At 37.7% G+C, this 23,826-nt stretch overlaps 1 protein-coding gene across 8 annotated transcripts in view; it reads left to right on the top strand.

Moving 5' to 3' along the window:
* The window catches only part of OPA1 (OPA1 mitochondrial dynamin like GTPase), a 60,546-nt gene extending 50,192 nt beyond the window's left edge, over positions 1-10,354 (top strand). For 4 of the 8 annotated variants that reach the window (XM_068953688.1, XM_068953693.1, XM_068953686.1 and 1 more), the window contains 2 exons: positions 7,766-7,843; positions 8,375-10,354. In XM_068953688.1, the coding sequence (XP_068809789.1) occupies positions 7,766-7,830 (65 nt within the window). In that variant the 3' untranslated portion in view covers positions 7,831-7,843; positions 8,375-10,354. Of the gene's footprint in view, positions 1-7,765; positions 7,844-8,371 lie in introns of all 8 variants that reach the window. The other 4 variants (XM_068953687.1, XM_068953685.1, XM_068953691.1 and 1 more) reach the window with 1 other exon arrangement.
* Positions 10,355-23,826: the final 13,472 nt, after the last annotated feature.

The raw sequence follows: 23,826 nt of genomic DNA, 5'->3' as shown, positions 1-23,826 counted from the left end.
AATTCTGTTGAAGGGTTGAGCTATTTGAGTATTGTTAATTAACAATCTATTGTAGTGACAGAGGACTGCAAGAGGCCCAAGTCCTACCTTGCTATTGCAGGCTTTCATAAACTTGATTATTGATCTATATTAAGCTGCATTTGTATACCAAGCTAACCATGATGACAAGCATAGAAATGTGTACTAGTCTGTGAGCTGTCATCCTGCTGTGGTAATATTTAGATTCTCTTCTGTAGGCAAGTGAGACTGATGTATGATAGCCCCATCGAAACATATCTTGAATAAGGTCAGTAGTCTATGCAGTTGTCATTTTTGCTTCAGCCACGTACCTCAGTTCTAATACTGCGCTCCCGCCCTGTCAGGGATAGACAGATCACTTCATGCTTGCCAACCTAAAGAGCCCTGGGGACCGCTCTAAGAAATACAGTCAGCTTCTGTTCTGTTTGACTGAGGAAGGGGAAAATGTGTTGCTGAAGCTGTTTCATTAGCTGCAAAGGTCTCACTTGTGGATCTGGGGCCACTATAGGTCAAGACATTGACTGATTAATAACCTACGGTTTCATCAGCACAATGCACGATTCCTGTTTCTGGTGCTCAAACGCATTGCTAGTTACGCTAAAATAACGTGGCAATACTTATACTTTGTAAAAATAACCTCAGTGTTTTCAGATGAGCAGCCAGCCACCTTCTAGCCCTGCTTGGTTCTCTTTAGTCTGAAATAAAGGTGATATTTGTTTTATACTGGCAGCTGATAACTTTGTTCAGATATGATATGCAAAGAGACTATCATCTTAATACTTGTAACAAAAGTGACTTCAGTGATAGCAGCCATGATTTTTCTGTCTAAGGTTGACTTCTTAAGACTCAGGTTTTATGTATGTTTTTACAGCATGCTAAATATCCAATCTGGAGGTGATCTTTCCCTGTTTTAGAGGACAATTTACCTACAAGAGGGAAAAGAAAAAATGTGTGCTCTGTATGTATTTATAGGAAGCAGATTTCTGGATGTTTTCTCCTGTTCATGCCTTATTAAAGAAGATATTTAACCAGGTCACCAGCAAGCAGTTGCAGACAAACTGTAATCAGTGAAATTAAGGTGTTAAATGATCCTTGGAGATTTCAGTAGTGGTATTTCAGGGTTGAGTTTAGTGCCATCTCTTGTTCTAGGGCTTAAAATAAGTATTTCTCAGAGGATACTGAAATATTACCTTCATCCATGTAATAATGGCACTCATATAGTTAGAGCATGTCCCTATCCTTGTCACTATCTTCCTGGGACTGATAGCTAGAATACACTGATTCCAGATGTTACTTAGATTAAAATGGAGAAGGATTTTAAGGCAAGTAGAAAAGTTTGCCACTAACTGTGGAACTCTATCTGGCAAATATAATGGTTTATGTCTTGTTTTATACGTCTGAAAGGAGAAGCCTGATTTAGAGAAGTATTTGCAGCTTTTTTTAAATCATGATTTTCCTGTCCCAGTGAGTGTACTATGAAGTCAGAATTTATAGAAAGAATTCAGTTAATCTTGCTATGAATTCAAATCTATTGCATGTTGCAATGGATACAAGAAACATTTTATAACAATAAAGGAAAACTTTACCATCATGTAGCGTCAGTTAGCATCTTCATTCGGTCTGCTAGTAACTAAAGAGTATTCCGACTATTTCCTGCAAGCTTGCATTCTAAAGGCTGAATATTTTTAATGATTCATGGATTTACCACATTATAAATTCCATTTAAACTTTTCAGAGTTCTGCGGTGCTTTTATTACACTAATGAGCTAATTGTTTAAGAATCATTGGCATGATTCATCCTCCTGCTCTGCCTTTTTTTTTTTTTTTAAAGAACTTTTAGCTGCTGAAGCCCTTTTGACAAACCAATATTTATAGCAGTTTGACAGCAGGATGGGGAACAGCGTTTGTCTTTGTAACAGCTTAAAGAAAGGGCCTTTCCAGCACCCAGCCATGCAGTTACAATCTTGACCTCTTTCTTATGCTGGGAACATACATACAGCAGACAAGCAGCACCTCCCATGTGTTTTCTTGACCCCTTGACTGTCCATTCACTTCCCATCTGTTTTGCAGCCTTAAAGGAACTGAGGGGGCCCTCTACTTATAAATCTGTCTTTGCAGCTGATAAATGATGTTCTGTCCCTTTAAGGGCAGCCTGGGTGGTTTTGCCTTTTTTTTCCCTCTCTTAAAATTTTAGCTTTCCTGTTGGCCTCATCCAGAGGAAAATATGGTATGTGAACAAGAGGAAACTGGCAAAAAATGTGATGGGTAGTTTCAAAGGATTTTCTAAAATTCAGCAAGCAGGACATGACCCTGCAACGATCAGTAAATTATAGTAGCTGTTAGACTCTGCGGTTGTGTGAGACATGAGAAAGCATGTTGATGCAGGTCTTGTAACTGTGGGTGGAAAGTCTGTTTTCTGGGGTATTATTTGGAGTGACTGTTAGCATGTTGTCGCACACTGTTTCAACAGAACGTACAGCTTTTGCACAGCCCTTAGAAAATACAGGAGTGTGGTGCAGCAGGCTGAACTCCAAAGAGCCAGAGATGTTATTCACTTCTCACCTGACTGTTCATAGAGGGTGGCATACAAGTATGGGGTTTATGCCCTAGGCAGCTCTAAGCTGAAGTTAAGCTTTCAGTTAAAAAAAAAAAAAAAAAAAAAAAAAAAAAAACAAATAGCAGTGGGTCAGTATTCCCAGATTTTCATAGCGTGCTTCTGGCTTTTCTGATGAAATCTGACTGCAGACTGGGCTTTCCTTTTTACTAGAGGAAAGATGATGCATTCGCAGCAGTCAGTTCAACATTTCCCCCTCTATGATTAATTAACCGTAACACAGAAGTAGCGCAGCAAGCAATGAGGAAGTTTATAGGCAAGAAAGGAATTAAAAAGGAAGATGAAAAAGGACTAAAATCTAAGCAAAATCCAGAGCAAAAGGAAGAGCAACCAAAAGCTTACAAATATCAAAACCCCATAAGCACTCTGTGGAGGGAGAAATGACTTTAATGTGGAACAGGACAATTAATAATGAAATGCTAACACATTTTATAATGGTTGTTTTGTGCTATATGGTTCATCAAAGTACAAAATATAGATAGATCCTTGTCCTGAAAGAGTTTACGGTCTCTCTTGATGGCGCAATTGAAAATTGATGTGATATGGGCAAACTTGTAAAGGGCCAAGGAAGGCTTTTTGAGCTGCCTAAAATACAGTTTTCTCCCTGTTGTGGCACATTTAAAGTTCTGTGCTCAAACTGTTTCTTATTTACATATAAGTATGTATGATTTGAATGTCTCAAAATTCACTTAGAAGTATAAGGAAGACCAGTTTTGTGGCGAGAGGAAGCATCTTTCATTAAAGCAACTAATGCGGCTGGAAAACATCCAGAAACCTTTTTCTTGATACTTAGGGCATGGTGTAAAGTTTAAATACAGTTGAAATAATTCAATAGCATACCTTAGCTGTGTAGTTCTCTGTTTATATTATTTTGATATTATTTGGTCAGCTCAGGAGCTTTGCTTGGTAGATAACTTTTTTTAGTTGGGTTTCATCTTAGCACTGATTCTCTTATTTCTGGACTGTGCTAATTATTAGACAGTCTTAGATATATGCCTCTAAGGTTGCAATCGGTAAGCAAGCAGTCCTTTATAAGGCTTAATTTCTGAGGGGGTATCCTTCTAACCAGCTTATGTTATTAGGAAAAGCAAACTTTATCTGTGGCTGTTTCTTGTTGTGTTCGTGGTTTATTCAAATCCTAATTACAGATCAATTAGTCTGGTTTTGAGCTTTCTAGATTTAGTGTCACAGGATTAATGAAAAGAAAATGAGTGGGCAGCAGTATCGTTTCATATGGAGATAAGGAGAGACTAAGCATGAATGAGGATCTCAAGACATCTGAATAAAGAATTTCCTCATTCTGTCAGTGAAGTTTTATGGGATATGGAGGGAGGATTATGGGAATATTCATGACCAGATCAAGAGGCATAATGAGCTGATGTATGGAAGAGCTTATCTTTTAGGTAAACATGGGATAAATGGAAAGTAGAATAGCCTTTCATTGCCCCTAGGCCTGTGAATTTCACTGTTCTAAAGATGGAGACGGGTTTTGTTACAGTTATTCTTCACTGATTTCATTTGGTTTTTTGATCACTGCTTAACAGGTGCTGGAAGAGTTATGTTTTCATAACTTCAAGCCTTCATTAAAACTATCAAAGACCCTGTTGTCTTCCTGTCATTCACTGTAAGCGATAGTTTAAATGTCAATCTCTGAAGTACAATGTAATAAAACTATACTATAACTACAGCTATAGCGTATATGACTATGCAGTCGTTTAGTATATAAAACTATAGTAACACAATAGTAGTTTAAAAGCCTTCTGTGATATTGGAGCATTGTGTAACAGTACTGGGGTAATTCAGGGTGTTACAGAAATCCTACGTGAGCAAGGTGGGTGCTTACACAGGGAAAAACACAGTATCGCAATATGTAGCAAGAGCAACACGTCACCTTCGTCTGTCCCTTAGTAAAGGTTCTTATTTGAAACCCAAAGGGCATTCTGGGTTTGGGATGTTGCTACACTTGTAAACTAATGTATATTTTGTTCTGAGGGGGGTTTAAGTTGTTAACATTTCAATCTAGGTGTCAATCATAACCCTGGAAAGTTGGGGCACACAGTTTGTGTGTTTCACACAGAAGAGAGCTGGGTCTAAAAAATTCCCCAAAGTGAAGGCAGGTAACATCTGACTTAATTTGTAACAATTATTGTTGTTGCAAATGACATGTCAGCTGGTATTGATGAAATTATTGGCAGTTATTCCAGAATTGCAGACCCTGCCCCTCTTCTCAACAGCAAAATCCATTCCAAGCATTTACATTTACTGGCACATCAAGCTGCATGTTGTATTAAGTATGAAACTCTGGCATTATACTGTTTAGAGAGTAAACTGAACGGCATACTGTTTCTCTGCGGTACAGTACAGGCTTCTGAGAAAATGTTACATGTTGGCTGGTTGCTGCTGCTGCTGCTATAGACTTTACTACTTCTAGGAACACTAAGCTTAGCATGAATAATTGCAGCTCCTTGGCAGACATTGTAACTTTTCTTTAAGAATAGTTGGCATGTTTTTTTCAAAGTATTAAATTACCTCAAGACTTCATAATTATTACAGTTAAGCAATCACTTCAATTCTGTCCAAGTATAAAAACTAATAAAATGCTTGTAATATAGAGGCAATTTTAGTATGTCTGTTCTCTGAGCAAACACAGCTGATTCAGTACATTCTAGTGGAATAAATATTTGCCATCCTGTTATTTTAATATGCCCTAATGAGAAAATTAAAATAGGTTTTGTTGGCACAAAACTTTTTTTTTTAGAGTGAAATAATAGTTACGGATTTTGCTGATGCTATTAATTTGCAAGACTGGCATATTTCATTAGGCAGGGGTTGAGAAGGGAAAGTATTTGCATTTAATACTACTAAAACTAGTCTACTGGCTTGATCAATATGAAAGGCATGTTTAGGGAAAGAATATAGCAAAAATAAAAAGAAAATCCACATCAAAACCATGTTGTGAGAACACAACATGAAGAGTCCTTCTGGGGCATTTAGATTTAATCCCCAGTTATCACTAGCACTCGCTGCTCGTTTTGGGAAGTGAGGTGCAGAATTAATAATTTGCAAAAATGTATTGACTCTGTCCAAGACAACAGGACATTGTTTCAAGGGCTACTTTTGTAAATATGCACAGATCATCAGTATTACTAGCTGTACTAAGTATCTGCCTAAAAACTGCCAGAATATTAATGTTTTCTTTACATGGAAGGTTTACATACTGATGTGCAAACAATGCCTACTCTTCTTTGATTTAAAAACACAGTAATGAAACAGTTTGTGAACTTGCTTAGTAAGAAGTGATCATAGGAATCTTTTTTTCATAGGCAGAGTTCAAAGATTTTCTCTGCTGAACTGAATCAGGCTTTTTTTTTTTTTTCTTTTTTCCCTCCCTCCAGTTAAAAATCAGCTACTGGTGTTCCATTGCCTCCTTAATTTTTTCCAAATTGAAAATACAGCCTTTTTTCTCTTATGCTTACTGTAATCTTAGTTTAATACTACAGTGCTTGGAAAGTAGCTGGAACTAGAGAAGGTTGTGGGGTGTCTTTATGACCTACACTGAGAGTCAGCTTCACGGTACACCTGTGTTTGTAGATGAGCACTATCTCTTTTTGAACAAGAGGGCACTGAAGTTTTGAGAGTGTAAATGACTTGTTCTTTATCATCTAGGAATCATATAGTAAAGATAGGGTAGAAGTTTAGGGCGTTTTCGTTCCCATGCAGACTATTTCATCTAATATTCTTTTATTTTGAAAGTTAAGTAACATTTTCTGCTTCTGTTAAAACAATACTACAGGGTTTTGTTGTGGTTTATTATTATCACTACTACTCTAAAATGGATTTCATAACTGTTTAGGGGATTATCACTTTGTTGTTAGCTGCATTCTTAGAGCACTCCCTTTGTAGGTCATATTTGTTTCTTTTTGCCTAATACTTATGTACATTATTTAAGGCTGATGGTTGTATTCTTCTTTCTATTAGGCAGTTAGTTCAGTTCAATAACATAAATTTATAACATATGATATTGCTAAAGAGAAGAAAATATTAACAATAAAAAAAGCTAGAGTTTACCCAAAGCTTATATCTCATAAAGGGGAATATAAGGCTTTAACTGATCATATTTTTAGCTTGAAAGAAAAAACAGGTTTTATATGTTTGTGCTCATCTAACTTTATTTTTTATCTGTTTCCTTCATATTTCTGAAGTATGTGTTTTTCATAGCTATAATCACACACAGAAGGGTCTTCAAATGAGGATGTGGTGACAGAGAAGCAGGAAATCTTACAGGCTCTGGATTCCAACTAGGTTCTAAATCTTACTTCATAAGCAATTCAATAAATCAAATAGCTTATATGCTAACAAGTGTTGTGTGGAATTGAGAAAAGAGGGGAAAAATGCCTAAAGCCCTGTATTTTTTCCAATCAGTGTTAACTTCTTATTCCTATAAACTATTTGTAGTTATATTCAAGACGTGAATTTTTTAGGGAAATAAGCTCCCAGCGTTGGTGTTCTTATAAAATATGATTCTGACCGTGTCTGTCTGGTTACTACTGAAATACAAGGAAACAATCTGTAAGCATTAAACTTTCTGAATATTGTGCGTTCTTTTTTGTACAGGTGTGTTGAATACTGACATTTGGTTCCCTAAAATTTTACCTGCCGGAGGAGCACTAGCTTTGAATTCTTTTTCAAATGATTAGTGGTGTTTGTGACACTGTGGAGAATGAGGATATTTGGTTAAAAGAGAAAGGGATTAGTGTACGTTGTTTAATGGATAACAACTCCCTGTATGTAACCGGTGTACAGTAGTTCCGCTGTTCATGAATTAATGGAAATTTCAGCTTTTCAGAGTAAAGCTTTTTTGGTGTCAGATTGCTTTGGTAAGTTATGAAATTATAAATTAGCATGGTAATGATATAAAGTATATTTGTAGAAGTTCTTTAAAGGGGGAAGGGTTTCGTTTGTTCTGATGCAGAATAACTTTACCAAATCTTAATTATTAAGAAATGAAAAGTATAGCGTAATATTGATGGCAGACTTAATTTTGTTCATGTATGGGGGAATTTTTTTTCTTTCTGGGTATGCTCTTAATAAAGTAGCTAGACATTTGAATGAGGATCTCTTTAATTCTTCCAGAAAAAGTTCGGGAAATCCAGGAAAAACTTGAAGCCTTCATTGAAGCCCTCCATCAAGAAAAATAGATTATTCAAACAGGTAATCATTTTTAGATCATAAGAGGATTGTTACGGTTTTCTCTGTGTTCTGTATAAAATAATTATACATCTCCCTCTTACAGGCACATATTTTCATACAGCCCTTGTGCAAGTTCCTTTTTATTTTATTTCAGTGCCTGGCTACTGCTTCCTCTTTCTTCTAATCTGCAGAACTGCACTTTTACCTTTTGTGCTGCAAGCTGATATTAAACATGGTAAAATATAATTATTGACTAGTTATTCAGATACTGTTAAATACTTCAGGTTATTTGATTACTCTCAATTTATTATTTTTATCTATGTTAAAAGAAAGAGGTCATGACTAGTTGGAAAAGTTAAGATAGTTACGTTTCTTGTGATAAAGCATTTGAAATCCTTTCCTAAAAGGCACTATATATTGCAAGCAAAAATTATTTGCGTTCAGATTGCTTCCCAATTTATTTCTTCTGTATTAATTCTTAAAATATGTAATACTAAGTTGTTGTGTTGTATTTGCATACATTTTGAAGTAATCTCCTTTCCGTTTCAGCAGCAACTTTACAGAAGAATGCAGCCTTTTCCAGGATATCTTGCACAAGAAAACTGAGTGAAATGGCTTTTCTATCCCACTCTTTCCTATCTTTTGTGGAGCATCCTGTAATGTTGTAGGAGAAAGGAAATAATTTCTCATGGGATTGAGAAGTTCAAATAAAACTCAACCACTCTGTTAATTTTTGAAGCTAGATGTACATGACAGAGGAATCTGACTTGTGTCTTGCTGAAATAACGTGGGAGCTTGCCGAAGTTGTACAGTTAAAAGTTTTTTTTTTTTTTTTCCTTTTCATGAAAGAAAGGCTTTTATTTTTGGCATCTGTTATGTATGGTGGGGCTGGATCAGATTCATAAAGTGGTTTTATTTGTTGTCAGTTTCTGCCTGCAGACGATCCTGGCAATTTGATATGAAGTTTTAGTATTTGTATATACATTAACATGCCCTTCTAAGTAATGCCGTTCGTATTTGTTATGCTGTGTGTTGAAGCATTCTCTGATCACTCTGGTACAGATTTAGAAAGCCTGGTATTGAAAAAAGTGATCTTGAGAGGAAGTTGTGGATTTTGTTAAACTCTTAAACTCTTGAGAGACCTCATCCAAGGAATTCTTCTAGTGCTTTCAAGTGAAAGTACAGACTGCTATTCACTGACACCTTAAAAGGTTTGGCTCAGGAAATAATGTCAACAGCTGCTCCTTTTACTGATTCTTTCCTAATATATATTGTTACTCTGAATCATAACCGATTACATTTCATTTTTGGGATTGCACAGATTCTGATTTCCTTGTTAACTCTTCCCTTTCCCTTAGTTGCAATGTAAACTGATTGAATGTGTGTGGAATGTAGAAAGATATTCTGTAGAATTCCAATTTGTCCAACCCTTTTAACTTAAAAAAAGCAAAAATGTATTCATTTTTCTAACGTCTTTCATAAGACCAAAATTACTGTTATACAAATGTTATGTACAAGGTCCCGTCATAGCCATGTGATTTCTATCATTTATGAGAGTAAAAATAGTCAGTTAACGTAGTCATTCTTTTACTGCCTTTTAGTTAGTGTTGCCATAGAAATTCTGACAAATTTAAGCATAATTTAGGCACTGTGTCATAGCTGCCTGGTGATTAATCACCTCCAAATTGTTATGCCCACACGTTACAATCAATTGTGATAGAACAAACTATATTTATCAAATGATCTGGATACACTTCTGAAATATTAGGCTTAAACAAGTTTGTTTTGCAGTTGTCTGATCATGTAGGCTGAAAAATTGACATAGGTTTATTTTCCTCTCTTGAAAAAAAACTTGATTTTGAACTTTCAGCAATTAAAAGAGAGGGATCTGAACAGGTACTGACACTTACTATTTCTGTTTAGTCTCAGAGGAAACCGTAGAAAATTTGGTAGGGTGTTCCCCCAAATGTTTAGACACAAAATACTTAGTCCAGTGTATGAAAAGTTAACACAGAGCTATTAATAAAGTGATGTTGAAAGCTTAAATATTTCAAGGTGACCTAACTGCATGTTTTGAGATTTTTTTTCTGTTTAAAACCACTTTCTGAAAACAAGTGTTTGAGGATGGAAAAATGAAAAATTGGGTTGTGTGATCATCATTCTCTGAATGCACTATTCTGAGGGCAGGTTCCATAGGCTGTATAGCAAGTGAAATATGTCTGTACTCACGCTAAATCCCTCTTTGTTTAAAAAAAAAAAAAAAAAAAAAAACTTTTGCATTTACTTAGAGATCACTGTTTGAAACTTCTATGTAATGTAAATGTTGCAAAATGTCACATCCAGTGGTCCAGCATTAATCTTTTTTAGTGTGATATTATTATGGTTTTACTTCTGACTTCTCTCTGCTGCTCATCTAAGACTTAGCATGTTGTATTCCATGAAAATTAGGTATTTATTGAGTACAAATGTAACTGAAGGAAAAATAAAATGTGGGTTTCGAACACGGTGCTATTGCACCTAATTTAAAAGTCACTTTGGCCTTCCTTTTCTCACTTATTAAACTGTAAAAAGGGTATACTGTTAATAATATTAAAATGTCTAATTCTAAAGTGCTGTGTCAGCACTAACTCGGGGGTAATTGTGCTAAGTGTGATATTTTACTATATAAATTAATAATTACCTTACCATTTATATAAGACAGCATTTAGACAAGATGTATTATAAAAATCATCATGGGACTGTTGAAAGCTTCTCTCTCTGGAAGCTTAGATACTATATATGTTTTCCAAGTATAAACGAATACTGGCTGTGGAGCTTTAATGTTTTAGCTGCACTTAAAATAAACATACTTGTTGGGACAGTGAATTTGAGAATTATGGAACGGTCAGCTTACCCACCAGTGAATTCAGGAGTATTTACTCTATTTTTGCAGATTAAGAAAAAATGTTGCAAAATAATTGAAAAAATATTCACTGTAAAACTGTGATACTGAAGGGGCTGCGTGTTTGCTCTGCAAATCTTAAATTGTAGACGCAAGCATACTAGTGCCAGTAAAGAATTATAACTGCATTAATTTATTTTCTTGAATATCTTCAACTAACAAAACTAAAAAAGATCTTGACAAATGAGGAAAAGGCAATTTTGTGGTGTTTTTTGTAGTTTGTTTGTTTGTTGTTGTTTTAGTTTTTTAGGATAGAGGAAAGAGGAGTAATGGTAAGTTGTGCTTAACTCTAGTAAATTAACATCAGATACCAAAAGTAAAAATATATTTAGTAAACAGTTTTAGCTGAACACTTTAAAATTACTCCATGTAAGGAATGTCTTATTGGATATTTAGCTGTAATTATGTTAAGCAGCATGAGAAGGATGTGCTGATTATGTTGCACACAATTTTTAGATAGTAAACACGGTTGTTTGTCGTTCATATGATATGGAAAAGTGTAAGTATTTTCAAATTTTGAATTTTGCAAAGTCACTGTAGCTATGCAAAACAGATTTGAAATTAGTAAAATGAGTAGAATATTTTTAACTAAAACTCCAAAAAACTTACATGTTTTGTAAGCCTAGGATACTTTTTCTGTACTATCTATGCTATTTTAAGATTCTGCATAAAGCCATGTATTGTGAGTAACAAGGTTTAATCTATAATTTCTGCAACTTTTTGAGATTAGGGAGAGGATAGAGGAATGCATATATAATTATTACATAAATGAATATTTCATTTCCAAAGCCTGATGTACCAGGTAAGAAAGATAATTCATTTTTCCATTAACAGAGAAGTTAGAGTTAAATATTAATGGCAAAGGGTTTTTCTGTCAATTTTTCGTGAAAATGAGACGAATGGTCCTTTTACAAATGTCAGCAGAGTTACTCTTTTGTAGTAGTTTCTAGTAATCACATCCTAAGTTACGAGACTGAGACAGATGAAAAACTTGGAAATATGCTAAAAGTGTCAGGTTAGGGGGTGAAAATGTCGAGCAAAATCCTTAGCCCTTCCAGACACACACTAGTGTGTTCTGTTTCATTATCAAGGATATTTTAGTCTGTTTTCTGATTGAATACGTTTTGAACCTAAACTGAGTATTGATATGTTTCTGGAGCTGAGGTTTAGAGAGTCTACATTTTGATATATCTTAAAAGGAACTTAAGAACTTTAAAAATTGTATTAAGAAAGGTACAAGACATTTCATCATTTCAGTTGAAAAATGTTGAAATATGGGATGTGTAAGTCTGACCCAAGGCCCTTTGAGTGAGTCAAAACTGTTTATTCTCGGTGAGATTTGGTCCTGGTCCAAATCTTGGTGAGATTTGGAGATGTTCATGGGATCTTCTGTTGTCAGAGAAAGTATTGTCGTATGAACTGAGTCTGTGATGGTCTCTGTGTTTTTGCAAAATGGCAGCAGAAGTTTTCTTTGACTATTTGGAATGTGTTTGTGGGTTCTGAGGTGCTTCAGGAAAAGTTCCGGTCATACTTCCTCACACTGAAGGGTTGTACGGTGGTGAGAACTACTCGGGTCTTAGAGTCCCTCACAAGAGTTTAGCACGTATGCCTGGCTGAAAAAACAGCAGCTAATAAACTAGTTTCCCATATTTTCCTGTTGCTTTCATTTCCTCAGGAAGCAACAGACTGGATTGAGAATGAGAAACCTGCACATCTCCGAAGCCCAGAGAGAAAGTAGTACAACTTTGATAAGAACTGCCATGCTAGCATAAACTACTGTATTTCCACAGAATGTTGTCTCTTGTACAAGGATGGTTCCAGATGCTTGTTTTCCAGACTAGAAGATATTTTGTGAGACTATGTGATCTCCTGCATAATGGAAATAAATATATATTTTTATAGAGCTTAATATAGGACTTAAGGAAAAAAAAATGTGTTTTCATCTTGACATGAAGATTTGGAGTAACCTTAAGTCTTGATGGATTCTGTCACTTTCCTTAATAGGATACCCTTGCAGTGCATTACTATCCCCTAAGGTACCTGCTTATTTTATTTTATTTTATAATTTCAGCTTAAAGCTATTGGTTCCTGGCTTATTTTCTCATTAGTCTCGTAATCTTTCTTCCCTTGCAGAAATCTTTAGAGATCAAGCATATGCTAGTTTTCATTAGGTAAGGTAAATAAAATGCAATGTAGTCCCCTTGCAAGTTGGGTTCTATGTAACTGGACAGCTCTTAAAGCCATGGTTTGTCAGAAGAGAACCACATGCTATACGTTCTATGTACCTGTAATCACAGCCTTGTTCTGTTAAGGCTTTTTTTGTTAAGATTTTGGGAATTTTTTAAATTAAATACTATATAGAAACAAAGGGAAGAAGCTGGAAAATGCAGGGATTGTAACAATTGTTTATGCAGTGGTGCTGGAATGGAAAACCCATTTAGTGCACATATCTTGCTGCCATCTGCCGTCACCTGTCTGCTTCAGCCCATCAGAAAGTGAAATTGCCAGTCTATTGTTCTGCAAACAAACGCTAAAAATTACAGGCATGATTTTACTTTGACTGTGAAAGTGGTTCAAGAAATAGTTCTAGAAGTGCTTCTAGAATAGATCTTGAAACAATTCTAGAATTGACCTCCGGGTTCTAGAAGCATTTCTAGAATTGTCTCTAGATGAGCTTCCAGGGTGGCTTCTGTAAGCTAGTTGGGGAGTGCTTACTCTAGAAGTGATTCTACAATAAGATTGAGAACTGGGTTTAGCAGCTATTCCAGAAGTGCTTCTAGGCTGATTCTAGGTGGGGTTCCCAACATGATGCCGGATTCAGCTCTGGAGGGGATTCTAGAATCAACTCCTGGAATTGGCTGTTCTATAACCAACTCTTGAACAGAAATGGCTAGAATTCCTTCTAGAGTTGTTCACTGTGCATAGCTACAAACGGTTTTGTGTTTATGTTGCAGAACACTCACAGAAGGCTGCTACTTGCTGCTGGTGGAAATCTGTAGGGTCTGAAATAGCTTCAGGAGCCAAGCATCTTAATCTGTGTGTTCTTATCTTGTTCACTCTAAAACGGACTCCTTAACTATACTTGGTAGTGACTGCCAACAAGATGTATCATGATCAACTTTTTCACCCAGAGGAGGATGATGAACTTTTGAAGGTTAGTCAGAGTGGTGCATTTATTAACATCTCGGATTAAACCATTCCCAATACAGGGAAAGGTGTGAAGTCCCCTAGAAGGCTATATTTTTAATAACAGAAATAGTTTAAGTGTTCTATCCTCTTTAACATTTTAGAGAAATTTTTTTTAGGAAAGAGTTGGACGTCACTGAACAAGATTGACAGCTGCTGCATACTTAAAATTGCAAAGGACAAACACATTCTAGTTATGCTCTATTACTAGCAACCTTACCATCTGGAAATGACATAAACTGTGCCCTTGATTTAGTCTGCACATTTGTGTTTCATAAAGGAGCATCGCTTCCAGACTGCTGGAGTACAGTAGATAACAAAAGCCCCTTTAGATTTAGAAATGACTTCACTACAAAAATCCTAACCGGAGATCGTTTTCACTTCCATTTCAGTAAATTGTTCTCTTTTCATTAGCCTCACAAAATTAAATGTTAAGGTAACAGTATGCTTGGTATACTTAAGAACTTTTATAGCAGTATTTTGACTCATCTCCACAAGCCAATTGCCTATGGCTTTTGATGTTTAGAGATGCAACATTCATTGCAACCTTCGTTACAATGAGTGTGTTCTGGTTCATGTGAAAATCAACATCCTTTTTTGTGTTGCTGCCTGACAGGATGCTACAATACTATTAGCATTTGCAAAGGGTTTGCTCCGTCTAATAGTGCAACCCTCAGATCACAGGCTGCTCAGTTTGTGTTTCTCTATTATGTGAAAGACACAAAGAAGCTGAAGGCTGGCAAAGGCCTGTCAAATCTTGTAATGTAGCAAGCGACCCCAGAGCTTCATTCTGCTTTATATCATCCCTTGTTCTCCATCCCACCCCTTTCCCTGAATGGGCTCTGAGGTAGGTAAATGAATTCAGTGGTATGGTAGGCGGATGATTCCTTTCTGACCTCATTCCTGTACCATTTGTTTCCAGGCTTGTTGGAGGGAAAGGGACATATACGAACCTTTTGTTTCAAATAATTTCTTGCAGGTTGGGGAGTTAATGCAGACCTTGTCTGAATTCACCCAAGCGGAAAGCGTTCTGGGTAGAAGTCCTGACACGCTTGGTCCCTTGGAATTGCCAGATTAAAGGAGAAGGCAGCGGATTGGCTTCTTTCACGTTTGGCATTGCTTAAACACCTGGACACCTGTTTTTCAGTGTGCATGTATTTATATCCTCTCTCATGCCTTGAAACATCTGTCTTAAGAGCACTCAAGAAGCAAACAAAACCAACCTTTGAACAGCCCAGTGTTTCATTTTCTAGTCGGGAAGAAGTTGCTGAGGCAAAAGCTGATTACAGTATGCACTAGACAACAACTGTCTGCAAAGAAGTCTTTCAAACCCTGGTCTGAAAGTGGCAAAGCGCTTAGGTTTGAAGAGAGTGATCTTGATTTGTTAGGGATTGATCTTGGATCATATATTTGATTATAAGGCAAGCACTGGTTTCTTGCATACCAAGGCTGAGTTTTGGGAGCACTCTGTCCTTTTATACCAGACTTGCCAGAACTGTGCATCCTTGAAGATGCTTTTGTAGAAGGAGAAATAAAGGAACATGACCAACAGCAAAATGTGAGGTGGGAATGTCACCTTAGCCGTCCTGCATAGTCGTCATAAGCTTACCCTCTGCATAGTCAATACTGTGATGTTCTGAGGGTCCTTCTTACCTCTGGAGTGATGGATTCCTAAGGTGTCAAATATAACACACACATGTTACTCCCTGAAAGTCCTAATTGTACATAGCAGTAAATCTGCAGTATTTGAAGTGTGAAATTATAATTAAAGCACACTAGGAAACAACCTACTTTATTTCAGATTTAGTATTCATGAAAGTATTTTGCGGAAATATTCTGGAAAACTTGACCTGCAACAGCAGCATACATTTTGAGAGGAAAATGGGAGACGTACCAACAACCTCCTTCTCCTTAATCCAGTAGAAATTCGGTGGGATGCCTGTTCCTGATATGGACGCATCGCTTCGTGTTGCATGCATGTTGTACAGAGCTTTCCACAAGGTGAAGCAGACGCTAGTACAAATCTGCAAGAGCTTCAGCTAATCTGGCCTCAGAGTTAGTAGGAAAGATATACAGACATAAAAGGGAAAAAAGAAATGAAAGGGTAAGAGCCCCAGGTAAGAGTGTTCTCTTAAACATACATATATGGTAATGGCTTTATGATGGTGCATTGTAGCTTGAAGGTACAGACTGAAGGTATGTTTATCATTTTGATGCTTATGCATATTGATGTGTTTTATGTAGGTGCTCATAAAACTTCATGGTAATGCCATAATATGATGCAAATAGGATTAAGCTTGAAAAGCAAACTTCAGCAGCCTGCACAGATTCAGGGCATCCCCAAGACAAGCTCTTTGCTCACACTTCATTTGTGACTCCTCAGTGGTACATTTCTATATCTCAGGTGGAAGATGAGCTCATCTAATCATTGTAGGCCTCAGACCCACTTCACCTGAAAGATGTTTGTCTGTGCAAATTATTCTTGTGGTTTAGGACTAATTATGGATTAAATGTTTCATACAAACAGAATAACCTCCCCCCCCCCCCCCCCCAAAAAAAAAAAATTGCTCTTAAATGACTCACAGGATTCTAATACTGGTGATGCATAATTTTATGTGAGGCTCTGCCTACATTCTCACAAGCAAGGCCAGCATGAATATTGACTGTATAAAGTCCTTAAAAGTGAATTGCTGCGCCTTATCTTCCGCCAATAACCAGGAAGGCGATGCCATCCCTTTTTTTCTTATCATGTGGTACCTCTACTCTAGCTAATGGACAGAAGACTATTTTTCATGTTGGTGACATTTATCTGGCAACTCTTAATTGATTAGATCTTGTTGCAAGGAAGCTTTTTTTAATCTGCTAAATGTGAGTTTCATGACTTGAGATCAGTTGCCACTGGATAGTATTGCCATAAGGAAAATAAGAGCTTCCTGTTTAAAAAGGTCTTTTTGCCTTGTCAGTTGTTGCATAGTCTCATCACTTCAGCTGGGAGAGATAATGCTTCCCTTTTCAGTTAAAGATAATTACTTTCCATTGCCCAATACCTGAAAATCAGAATTATATCTGGGAACTAATATCGGCCAAGGTTTATGGAAATACAGCTGACCATAGGTTCTATTATGAAGCATCATCTCTGAACGCTACTTTGTTACACATTTTTACATACCCTATTTGCTTTTCTAGCCAGAATAAACTTCTTCCTCCATCCTCCTCTGCCCTATTGCATGTAAATTACACCCACACCAGGTGACCTTCTCTGGCCTGAAGCTCAGATTAGATGTTTATAATAGTGCCATCTGGCTTGAAAAATTTATACAGTATAATTCACACACAACTGTTCACATCCCTTTTCTATTTCATTTCTGCTGTCTAGGTTTTAGGTAGAAGTGTGTAGTATAATTCATAAATATATTTGTATCTCCACATCTATACTACGTGCACGTACATCTGCAATGAAAAAACATGCTGACTACACCAGAAATCTTGACTTTCTCATTGGTCTGCACATACCCCAGGACAGAATTTATTTAAGCATCTAATCTAGTCTGAAGGACAAATGTTATAAGTGGTTGAGCAGCAGAGAAGAAACTTTGGAGACTGGTTGGTGGCAACAGGTTATTTTCATGTGGAAACAAGGGAATATTATAACACTTGCTGGCCTTTAGAACATCTCCTAGACCCTCAGTGAAATTGAGTTTTGTAATGAAAAGGCTTGTAGCCTGTTGGGCCAAGAGACAGGGATTATAAGAATATTCATGACTCCTGAGGATCAGCAGGTGAGATCTAATGCTCATATTTGCCTCTCACCCCTTTCCCCAGATCATCCTTTTGGTAAACAGTACATAAAGGCTGGGTTCCCAGAGTGACTGAACTGAGTTCCTGATCTTTTTTCCTCTCTTTTCTTTTTTTCTATTCTTTATATAAAAAAAAGTTTGCAGTGGTTTTGCCACTTGTTCCAAGCAGAAGCGCACGGACTCACCCTTTCATTTCTAAAGAGCAACTGTGTGGCCAAACGAGAAGTCTTGTGACATTACTTAAGAAAACAGAATGGTATCTTAGCATCCGAGGCCTCATTTAAAATCTAAAGAAAAGCCTTTCTTAGAGCTTGGATTAGCTGGAGAGGAATCTCTGTGACATATGTGCATTGTCTTAGGAAAGCATGGGATGAAGCCAAATGGGGGGACTCTGCCCTTAATTATACTAGGGATTTGTGGTGCCCGTTTCTGTGTGTTTACTAGTTTGTAAACTGGCAGTATCTAGATTCCATGTGGTTAAGAACAGAAGCAGTCGCATGTGATGCAGGACACCATGTTACAGAAGAGTGAGTGGTAGGGGATATCCTTGTGAAAGTTAGTTTTCTTGGGCAGGACAGGGGAAAATGTTTTCCTAGCATCTCCTAGTGAAACACAAAGGCACTGGTTATAGTAGGTTTCACCAGTCAAGCCCTTGCAAAGCTGTCCCTCTGTCCTGTGATCTGGCACAACCCCATTCCAACAGCTTTTCGTTCTCCCATGCACCGATTGCAGCCGTGAATAAATAATAACGTGATTTGACAGTGGGAAGCTTCACACTGAACTCAAGGGAAGGACCCTTAGTCTGCTTGCAATCTAGGAACTGTGCCGCTTACCCTGGACGGGGCACAACTGCAGTACTAACCCTTCTTGTTTACCTATCCTTGCGTAAGTGAGGGGCAGGTACTTTCCCAGGTTCATTGGCCTTCCCAAAAGGGATAGACAGCGGCAGCCTTTCTGGCTGCACTGAGACATAGCTGACTGTGAACAGAAATATAGTTTGGTACAAATGTACCACTATGCCAGCATTTGCTATAGCTTCAAGCTTGCAGGACATCTGTCAGTGAGGCTGCAGTGATCATTCTGCATGAAGGTGAAGGCAGCTCTTTTATAAGGTTTTCACCCTTTCCAGGAAGGATGCTTACAGCATTTTAAATCCCTCTTGGAATTTCAGTCTGCAGCCTGGCTCTAACAAAGCTGATGTTACACTTTAAGTGTCTCAACGTAAGGACACTTGTTTGCTCTAGCCTGATGACAGAGCATCAGAACAAGATTTCAATAGTTTTCCTGTTAATCTGAATATAACTCAATAGCACTTAGTTCTACAGTTGGAATTCGGACCCCAGCAGTCAAAACTGAACTGCTGTCTACCCAATTTAGTTTTTCTAGTAACTGATGCATCTAAGTCAACAAACTGACAGGCACTGCTCATTTTACTGCTTAGCAAATATTGAACTAAAGTCTTCAGCACTGTAACACTGTTGACAATTGCAGGATAATGGCGTTGTCCTCTTTTGTTACCGTGAAGTGCATCTTTGCGTCTGATTCTGGCATAACGCACTCTGTAAACAACAAAGGATGTTGTGATCTGGAGTTGCAAGTGTTTGCTTTGCCAATATAAACTTACTGCCTGCTCTCTGAAACCAAACATCCTTTTTCTGCTATGGTTACTCCAAACTCATGTTGAAACAAGCCACTCTTCCTGCAAACACTGGAGGGCGTTGGCTAAGCTTCTGTTGAAGGAGCTGTTTTCTGTTTTGGAAAGCTATCTTTCCTACTCCATTATTATGTTGCAGGTTTATGCTGAGGAGTCCGGACTAGGCTTCAAAAGCCTGATTGTGGAGAATAATACTCGGCATAAAAAAATCACTGAGGATTAGTACAGCTAATGCTTGTCTCTCTGGTAGGAATATTCTTTGTTGAAAGCCCAGTGTTACTTTTTTTTTTTTTCCTCTCTTCCATGATAGCATGTTAGAAGAGACAAAATGGTTACAAGCGAAGACGCAGCTGACAAAAAGTTCCACTAAGACATCTTGTTACCTGTATAGAGCACTGATCCTTGCCTTTCTCCTGCCGTCACTTCAAAGTTAAACTTCACCCCCAACTTCTGTGAAGATCCAGGGTCATTTTAGTCCCAGCCTCCATAGTTTCATTTCATGGTCCCTCTCTTCTGCTTCACTATCATCTCCAGCTCCACTTGCTTGCTAACAACATGTGAATAATCACTCTGAATCAGACTAGAGTAATTCAGCTGTGTGCCATTAAATGGAAACAGGTCTCCTCCAGAAGGGCAGAGGTATCACTAACAGAGGTTTTTTCTATGCTACCTTTGGTCTTTCTTCACTAATGCTTCTCTGTTTATTTCATATTTAGGTTCTAGGTGAGGCTTAAAGCAGATCTGTCTTCATTTTGCTGCACACCTCTACTTTCACCTATAGTTTTTATTTGCACATGGGCTGCCTGGAATATTTATGTAGGCCACCGTTTGCAAGATGAAGGTAGAGAAGCTGGATGATGGTGAACCTGTTTGAAAAGTATCCTGCTGCAGTTAAGACACTACATATGAAGCATTAACCTGAAGCTGAATCTGCAGAGAAAGTGAGCCTTTGTGAACTGTTGGACCCTGCTTCTCTAGATTGGTCCCCTCCACAGATGCATTCAGAAATAAAACTACAGCTTCTTATACCCCTACTGGACCCGCAGATAGGTATAGCCTGTGCTGCTTACTGCCTTCTTGCGTTGAACTACTGATATTTCCTTTTCCTTTGTATCTCAGAAAAATACAACAGCCTTGCCTTTGAGGTTAATGCAGTCACAGGCTAAAAAGAAATCAAAGGTCAAAGAGCAAGGAAGAGGCCAATGTGCAGTTCTCCGCCAGGTGCTGAGAAGGGACAAGGCCTATGATCTACTGTCTGCATTTTGCTATTTGGCTGACTTGACTTTGGTAATTCACAGAGCCAGGGTGAGGGGATTTAATTGTGTTCCCAGCAAAAAGGAGAGGGGAAGCTCCATGCTTCAGGAAAACGCACTGTAATTCTTCTTATATTAGTACAGAGAGGCTCGTTGATCATGGAGCTGGAAGCCTTTGTGGCTGATGTCAAGTGACTGCTTTTGGGGATGATTCACCTATTGTTTATGAGATTCCTTTGACCAGAAAGCAGCTGCTGAAGCCTCTATATTCCCTGAACGAAACTGTCTTGAACTCTCAGGGGAGAACAAGGCCTTCACTGTGCTGGCCTTGACTGAAATCCCAGCCAGGAAGAAGAAGGCAGACCAGTTTCTTGCTTTTGCAAAAACAAACAATTTTTTTTTTCTTTTTTGCAACAATAGCTGGGAAGTGGACAAAGGAAGCTCGTAGTCATCAGCTTCGTGAGCGAGAAAAGCCTGTCCATCTTCTAAAGCTGCAGTATTTTCACGTCTACCTGTAAACGTAGACAGCTGAACTGGCTGTTGTTCTGTCCAAGCCTGCCAAAGCTGTGTACAGCACAAGCTCATTTTCCTAGTCCAGTTCAGGTAGCTGTTTCTCACGTGTTCAAAGTTGATACTATTCTTTTCACAATAAACTTAGCTCAAGTGATTGACTAGCATCAGTTCACGATCTCCGGTCTTTCAGAAACTATTGGCTTCAAATTTAATCCTCAAAATAATCCAAAACTGCTTCTTGCCCTAACAAAAAGCAAGTTTGCTGTTAAGAAAACATTGAGAAATATTATTCTCTCCTAATAAATCTTAAGTCCAGGTTCCTAAGTACAGGTCTACAGATTCTCAACATTTTCACTATGTCTTCATCAGCAACAATAAAATAATCTGGAAGCAGCTAATTTGCATAACAAATTTTATCATGAGCAATTATGTTTTGGTAATATTTTTTTCAGCAACTGATAATCAGGATTTTTAATGGAGAGTAACTTTTCAGTCTTCACTCTAAGTAGCCCCAACAATTCCATCTCAAAGAAAGAGAAAGCAAGTATTAAGCCAAATGCAGAAGGAACAGAGTGTAGCGTAATCATTCAGCTTGGAAATGTTGACTGGACTGGCCGTTACATGCACAGTTTATTTTAGCATGAGAAATGGCTAGAAATCCCTCAACAAAACATTTTTTCTATCAAAATTTAAGTTCATTCATGAACTTCTTAAATGTAGGAAGATTTTTCTGGAATTTGTCCGGTTTCTTGGGCCTGATAATTTTATGGTAAATGCTAGTGTGAAAATTGCCATTTGCTTTAAGGAAACACTTTCTTAACAAAGGCTTCCGTGTGACCTGAAGTAAGTAATTCTTGTGGTTTACCAACACCTGACCCTGGACATCGTCAGAAACACTGCTCAAGTGCAGCCAAGTAAAACCACAACTCCTTTCCAACAGCCAAGGAGAAACAGTTTTTCATGGAGTAGAGGAGCTACATTGGGCAAACCTGCAGAGAAAAGAGAATAGTCATGGCACGCCACAGTGAACGCTCACATTGGGCTATTCGGGACCTCAGCAGAGCCCTGCAAGAAACCACTGAGTTTTAATTGTACAAACCCACCTGACTGATGAAAAATACAAGGGTGACTTTTTTGGTATTGCCTTTTTCTCTGGAAATGCCTCACTATTGAAGTGTGCTGCGGTCAAAATCCCCTTTCTCTTGGTCCTTTTGGAAATAGCTTTCCTATATGTAAGCTTTAATTTAGAGTAAAAAGACAAAAGGATTCCCTTGGAATCATATCGTGTTAGAAGACAGAGAACTGAGGAAATGTGCTAAGTGTACCCAGGCTTATGTTAAAACTTCTTAGGGAAATTATGACATAAATTCTCAAGTCTTTGTGGAATTCCTTTTTTTTTTCAGTAATTTTCCCAGTATTCAGTTTTTTAGGTCCCCCAGAATGTCACTCCACTTAGTTGTATTTTGCTCAGTCATAGCTGTGATTCCACAATGCTGTGGAGTTTGCTTGCAATTACTGTGGTGAAGAACAGAGGCAGGATTAACTTGGGAAAGGCTGTCCCAGTAAAACACCTAAAGGCAACACTGGAGGTTTTAGGAGACAGTAAAGAGAAAAGGATTGGCCAGCTGGCTGTATAACTTTTCAAGCAAACATTTTCAAGATAAAACACACTAACTTTACTTATAATAAACTGAAAACGGAACTGTTAGGTCTGAGATGTATCTGAAATGAGGTGTTTGCTTGGTCAATAGGAGAGAGATTCTGAGGTGTAACACGTATTGATGGTCATCTTGGTTTGTTGTGTCAACGTTAATCTTGGATTTTCAAGGTTGCTTGGTATTGCTTAGGTGTGGGTTGTCTGACTTAAGTGAAGTTTTTCCTGCTGTTTGTTTCTGCTGGTATTGGAAATTTGAATTCAGTGATCCTTTGGCATGAAGCATTTGAGCCAATCTCAGTTTTTGTGCTTTTTCTCGTTTGTTTTTACAAGACCATTTTTCCAGTGCAACATAAATATTTCATAAGGAAAAGAAGTACTTTTACCTTTTAGATTCCTTCCTTATTTTCTTCTAACAAGTTGTCCTGGGCAATTTGAAAGACATCAGGGAACAAATAAAGATACGTGGCCTGCTTGTAAGCATTCGTTTTGAGTGTTTCAATTCCTACTGCTTGGTAGATATATAGATGGTAAGGCCAGAATGGGCCTCTGTGACCATCTGTTCTGTCTTTCTGCTATCACACAAGCAGTTAATTTCACGGGAAAGTTTCTTTACCAACTTCTAATTGGACTAAAGGAGACCTGCAAGAAGCAAACATCCAGGGTTGATTTAACAACCCTAAACGATGGATCTTGTCCCCAGGTAAGTTTTCTAAGTTTATTACCCTCACTGATAAATATTGCCACCCTATTTTGACTAAGTCTGTGCTACAGCTTCCAACCCTTGGATCTCATTCTGCCTTTTATCTGCCGAATTAGGAGCTGTCTTGAATTGATGTGTTTCCCCAAAGTGTCTTAATTATGACTGAATGTTGAACTTAGAGGTTGGTAATTCTGTTACCTCCTCTTGTGAGTAAAGTTACTGGAGCTGGGTTTCTAAGCAGATTCTGCAGCATCAGCCATAATATTTTGTGCTGTTGCTTTTCAATAGAGTATTCTGTGCCTG

The sequence above is a fragment of the Struthio camelus genome, chromosome 9 (assembly GCF_040807025.1).
Source record: "Struthio camelus isolate bStrCam1 chromosome 9, bStrCam1.hap1, whole genome shotgun sequence".
Classification (NCBI taxonomy): Eukaryota; Metazoa; Chordata; class Aves; order Struthioniformes; family Struthionidae; genus Struthio; species Struthio camelus.
This window is presented reverse-complemented; position numbering and strand designations above follow the sequence as displayed.